General features: G+C 53.1%; 1 protein-coding gene across 1 annotated transcript; it reads left to right on the top strand.

Moving 5' to 3' along the window:
• Window positions 1-2,077: 2,077 nt before the first annotated feature.
• On the top strand, window positions 2,078-3,102 carry PHACADRAFT_190916 (uncharacterized protein; the record flags this gene model as incomplete). The annotated part of the gene is made up of 3 exons (XM_007391072.1): window positions 2,078-2,168; window positions 2,747-2,785; window positions 2,834-3,102. The coding sequence occupies 3 exons, from the start codon at window positions 2,078-2,080 to the stop codon at window positions 3,100-3,102; spliced, it is 399 nt and encodes a 132-aa protein (XP_007391134.1).
• Between the last annotated feature and the right edge of the window lie 2,565 nt (window positions 3,103-5,667).

Below are 5,667 nucleotides of genomic sequence, written 5' to 3'. Positions count from 1 at the left end.
TTTTTTTTTTTTTTTGCTGCCGCCGCATGCCACTGGACACCTCGTTAATAATCCGCGCAGCGACACCAAATCAGACAATTAGACAACATACGCGGTACAGCGAACTGAACTCAACAGATGCGGCTGCCCTCGCCGCACCCGACAGCCTCTGAGTGGCCGCTCGACAATTTGATGGGCTACACTCTGCGTGAGCGTAACACAAGCACAAGGGATAGGCAGACGCATGTCGAAGGAGTTCATAGTCCCGGCCAGTCCATCGCGCAACAAGGCCAAGAATCCGCCGATGCAGTCTCCGACAACCATCACCACGAAGCGTCTGCAGCTAGATATTGAGAGTTATGTCAGCATATTCCTGTCGCGTTTAAGGACGGCCACAAAATGCATGTCAGAGCGTTGACCGTTGGCACTTGAGAGCGGAACCTGTGCTTATTGTGTGTACAGGCATGGACCTACGATTATTGCTCGGGTGGAGGCAGAACGCAAAATAATGAAAGCAAGAGCATGCACTTGACGAGTCGAGAACATTGAAGCGACCATGTTTTCACTGTGCCTTCTTTGCCACGTCCAACAGCAGTGGGCCCATCCACTCTGCGCCTGACTATTTTACCTTCTATAGCGTATTCACAATTTTCTGCACTCCTTCTGTGAGCTGCGGCACAAGCTAAACAGAACGCGAGAGGACGTACACTGGTGATTCTTGCTGATAAGACTCACAACGCACTACAGATGGCGAGACAAATATGAGACAATTCCCTGTGAACAACATCGTTCCACAGAGAGGCGTATCTTGCCGCCTTGTTGGGCACGAGTTCCTGCTTTGTGTGGTTCATGTTGTGCTGCAGCAATAAGTCGAGAACAATGTCGTGATGTTGGTTGTTGAGTACGTCAGTGTGGTGCGGGACAGGAAGCTGCTGTGCGTCACGACCGACGCGAACACGAACATCAGCGACGAGTTGTGTGCGAGGTGCAGCACAGACTGCACAAGAATGTCAGTGGTGACAATGGATGTGGACACACGTGGAAAGAGACTTACTGTGACATCGCTGCAAAAACAGGGCAAGGTGTCGAGCACAACTCCACAAGTCCCGGTCCGGCAAAACGTTTGCTGGTAGGCAGCGCGCGTAGGCAGCGAAAGCTTGGTTTCTTATAGCAAATTCAAAAGTAGCTAGGGGCAACAAGGTGAAAGACTAGAAGGATGTTGCGGACTAGGCTGCCAAACTGGAACTCTTGCATTCTTTTGCTCAACACCAGGTGCTCGAGATGCCTAACATGTTTGCCTCTAACTGGCACAGAAATCCTGTCCATATGCTGATACTGCGAAATATCACGCATAGTCTTGCATTGGTATTCGAGGACATGTTTGATAAGCTTAGCATACCTTCCGAGAGCACATTCCCACGAACAGCGACTGTGAGTTGGGGTAACCTGAGATATGGGAGTGCCAAGGTTGGCTGATATTTCTGCTAGGTTGGCTCTCAGTCCATGCTTATCCCGCCATGAGCACAATCATTACGCGTGCTGCGAACCGCATTTTTGTTGGCATGCCAATTTGTAAGTTTAAATGCGGAGTTTTGCAGAGAATGAGCTCACAGTAGGCATTGCGCTCAGGTTGGGACAGTGGTTATATATACATGATGGTACACTTCAAAGAAGACGTGAGTAAAGCTGTAAAGCTCCTCACAATATTACCTGGCTTTATGAAGCGCGCCACTGGAAGGAAGGCCACAGTCATTGACAAACGCATCCAGCAGTGTCTTGACTACTTGCGGGCGGTTATTGACGATCAGATGGCCACGATGACTGAGTTTGGAAAGGACTGGGCAGACAAAGCCAGTATGTTACTTTGGCGGCGCCTTCCTAGTGTATTTCTGACCTAAGCACAGAATGATTTGTTGCAATGGCTTATCAACGAAGTTGTGACTCAGAATCAAGGACCAGAAGAGGTCGCGCGCATAGTACTGGTCATTAACTTCGAGGCAATTGGGACGACCTTGGCTGTAAGCCTTCAGTGTTGTAGAGCCACAAGTAGTAACAAGGTATATTCTAGACTATACTCCAAGCCTTGTACGACATCTCTATGCGTCCAGAGCTCGCCAACACGCTACAGGAAGAGGTAGAGGCAGCTGTGGCAGAAGAAGGCTGGACGAAGGCTGCCACAAACAAGATGCGTAAGCTCGACAGCTGAGTCCTGCGTAGTGATGTGCGGGCTGGGCCTCAAAGCCTGCAAGCCCGCCAAGCCCGGCCCAAAAAGCCTGACCCAAGCTAAGCCTGGCAGCAGGCTCAAGGCCAGGCTCGGAGCATAGTCAAGCCCAAACCTGGCCCGAAAGCCCAGGCTTGGGTGCACCAAATGTGTTGCTGTTCCCTGGGCTCAAAACATGGTAAGAACGACTTTATATACACATACAAGACGGGACGTTGACTTACCGAACTGGGCGGTCCCTGCTAGTGTGATTAGGCACAGTTGTGTGCCACCGCCTAGCGTTCGCCGTAGGCGCCCCTTCGCGAACCTTGTCATAACATGGCTTGTAGCGCGGTCGCATGCCCTCTGGAGGCTGCAGTACAGTGGGTACATGCAATAGCAGCCTATCACATACAAATGTGCCCACGTTTGTAGCATATAAATACTTGTCCTAAGCTTTGCAAGCCTGGGCTTAAGCCCATGGCTTGGGCCGGGCTCAGGCTTGGCTCAGGCTCAGGGCTTGGCTTGGTGTCGCCACAAGCCCAAGCCGGGCCCACACATCACTAGTCCTGCGCGAGTGCGAGCGGCATAATGGCCCGACCATTGGTGCGTGCTGTTCTCCCAATTGCTTATCTCACTGCTGACAGCTCGTAGTGTCGATGTTCCGCAACATCCTGCAGCCGGTGACGCTCTTAGATGGAACATTCCTTCCTAAGGGTATGATGGCTGTCACACCAATGTTTGCGACACACTTTGACGAGGTGAATTATCCGAACGCAACCCTATTCAACTCGTTACGGTCCTACAAGAGCGACAAGTCCGTGCAGCCGCAGCTGATCACCATGTCTGCAGACTACATAACGTTTGGGCATGGCAAGCACGATTGGTATGTTGGCCTACCCTGTCGCACTTTCATACAGTAAGATTAATTGCTGCATCCACTCTGGCCGACAGAACGACGTCCGTCTCGGTCCTCACTGATATCACGTAGGCTGTGGTCGCGAGGAGCAGGTAGTGATGTGCAGGCCCGGCTTGGGCTTGTGGCAATGCCAAGCCGAGCCCTGAGCCTGAGCCAAGCCTGAGCCTGGCCCAAGCCATGGGCTTAAGCCCAGGCTTGCAAAGCTTAGGACAAGTATTTATATGCTACAAACGTGAGCATATTTGTATGTGATAGGCTGCTATTGCATGTACCCACTGTACTGCAGCCTCCAGAGGGCATGCGACCGCGCTACAAGCCATGTTATGACAAGGTTCGCGAAGGGGCACCTACGGCGAATGCCAGGCGGTGGCACACAACTGTGCCTAATCACACTAGCAGGGACCGCCCAGTTCGGTAAGTCAACGTCCCGTCTTGTATGTGTATATAAAGTCGTTCTTACCATGTTTTGAGCCCAGGGAACAGCAACACATTTGGTGCACCCAAGCCTGGGCTTTTAGGCCAGGTTTGGGCTTGACTATGCTCCAAGCCTGGCCTTGGGCCCGCTGCCAGGCTTAGCTTGGGTCAGGCTTTTTGGGCCAGGCTTGGCGGGCTTGCGGGCTTTGAGGCCCGGCCCGCACATCACTAGGAGCAGGAGCCGTTTTCACCGCCATGCAGCAACAACCGCAGCAAGAATCGACGTTGGCAGCAGGCTGCTCGATATCACAAGGCCCTCGGTCATGCTCAGCACGCTTGGACCATCAGATAGTTTGCGACTGGGCATGGATGGCGTTGGGGGCACATAGGCAGTAGCTCTGGACCGCTGTCATCTCATCTTGTCGCTAGCGATCAGAAATGACGGAGGCGCCTGAATGCTCTTGTTGAGATGTTTGAAGGCTATGAACTAAAGGGCGATGGAGATGAGATGCGAGAACGTCACCGTCGCAGCTGGGGGTTCGAGCGGCACAGCAAACTCGTAGTCCTACACCAAGTTCGTGCCATCTAGTACCCGAAGAATGTTTAGAGGAGGTACTTGTCAGTGTTAATAGCCAATAGCAGAGGTGTGGCTTACTCAGGTAGGGTGACGGTGGCAGGTACACCGCCCTCGACGGTTGCGACGGTACCGCCGCTGAATGCCAACCAAGTGTCTGCCCGTGCTACGCGTACAGCAGATCTTGACGCGCATGTTGGAAGTGGCTCATCGAGAAATGTGGGGCCAGCGTTGGCTTCGGGCGCATGACATTAAGTGATCTTAGCAGCAACGTCTTGGCATTGCGAATCGTGGTCGCCCAGTCGTCGTGTCCCTCCTGGCTGCGGGCAAGGGCGTGGAGAACCCAGCAGGGGCTGAGAGCCTCGAAACGCAGGTGTTGGCTCGGCTCGTTCGACATCCAAAGCGAGCCAGGCGCGATCTCGACATTGACCAGTTTGACGCCACTCTTGCACACTCACTTCCTCTCGCTTTTTGGCAACATTGACGCTTGATATGTGCTTCCTCGGCTGCAAGAGGTCGGAGAGCTGGGGTCTGAAGCCTGCAAAGCTGCCATAGAACTGCTACACCCCAATGTCGCGCGCGTTGGCGTGTCTGTGTTGCTCTTGCTCTGCGGGCAGCGTCAGCAGCCTGCCAAGCCTGCCCAGACTCTGAGGTGTAGGACAGTACGGTGACAGTGCGCTCCTAGGGCTGCCGCCGTTCCGAACTGGCATTCTTGTCTGCCTTGGGCAGCCAAACAAGGCACTTCGCGCTCAGAAGGTGTACATTACTGCGCTGGAGGAAGAGTGTCGCGCCCGAGAGATGTGTGACCCAAGATAGTGAGTCGAAAAGGACAGCTGAGAGTGTGTAATTGGATGGCGAGCAAGGCTAGAGTTTGGGTATGTGTGTGCGACAATGCATTGGGGGAGTCTGTGGCTGCAACAAGCTGTGAGTAACAGGTCAAATCAAATGATAATGACTACACTCACTCTTAAATACAGCAGCGCACGCGGTGACCAGACCAACATACGAAAGATGGGCTTGGCCAGTGCAGCTGATGAAATATTTGAGTGGTGGGAGGCATCTGAGGCTCCCTGTGCTACGATGGGGACCTAAGTATGGAAGTCGAGCTCTTTGCAACGAGTGCTGGTAGCCTGACTCGCCAACAGAGATGCAGAGCTGGGGCGCTTCGAGGCAGCGCGTTGCACGACGTAGAGTTAAAAATGACGAGACAAAAAGATGGGCGGCGGCCGAACACAGGAATGAGAGAGATAGGTCAATTGGAGAACGGGCGCAGACCACGCTGCATGCTGGAACATCAAAATAGAAGCACTGAGGGTAGAAGATTGAGACAAGTGAGGGTTTAGGGTGGCCCCAGATGCTGATCACAGCCATTAAGGACGGACGCGAGCCTGGCGCGACCAAGAGTAGAGGGGGGGGAGGCGGCTAGCAAAGCAGAGATAAGCATCGAGAAATGAAGGTGCTATGGAGAGATTAGCTGACTGACAACGAGCCCAAGAACAGCACTTACTAGGTGAATACATTCCAAGCCATCGGCACAAGTCGCATCTGCTCGCGTTCATACACACTGTAGGAAGTAAATAT

The sequence above is a fragment of the Phanerochaete carnosa genome (assembly GCF_000300595.1).
Source record: "Phanerochaete carnosa HHB-10118-sp unplaced genomic scaffold PHACAscaffold_1, whole genome shotgun sequence".
Classification (NCBI taxonomy): domain Eukaryota; kingdom Fungi; phylum Basidiomycota; class Agaricomycetes; order Polyporales; family Phanerochaetaceae; genus Phanerochaete; species Phanerochaete carnosa.
Note: the sequence above shows the minus strand (reverse complement) of the source record. Positions and strands in the feature narration are given on the sequence as shown.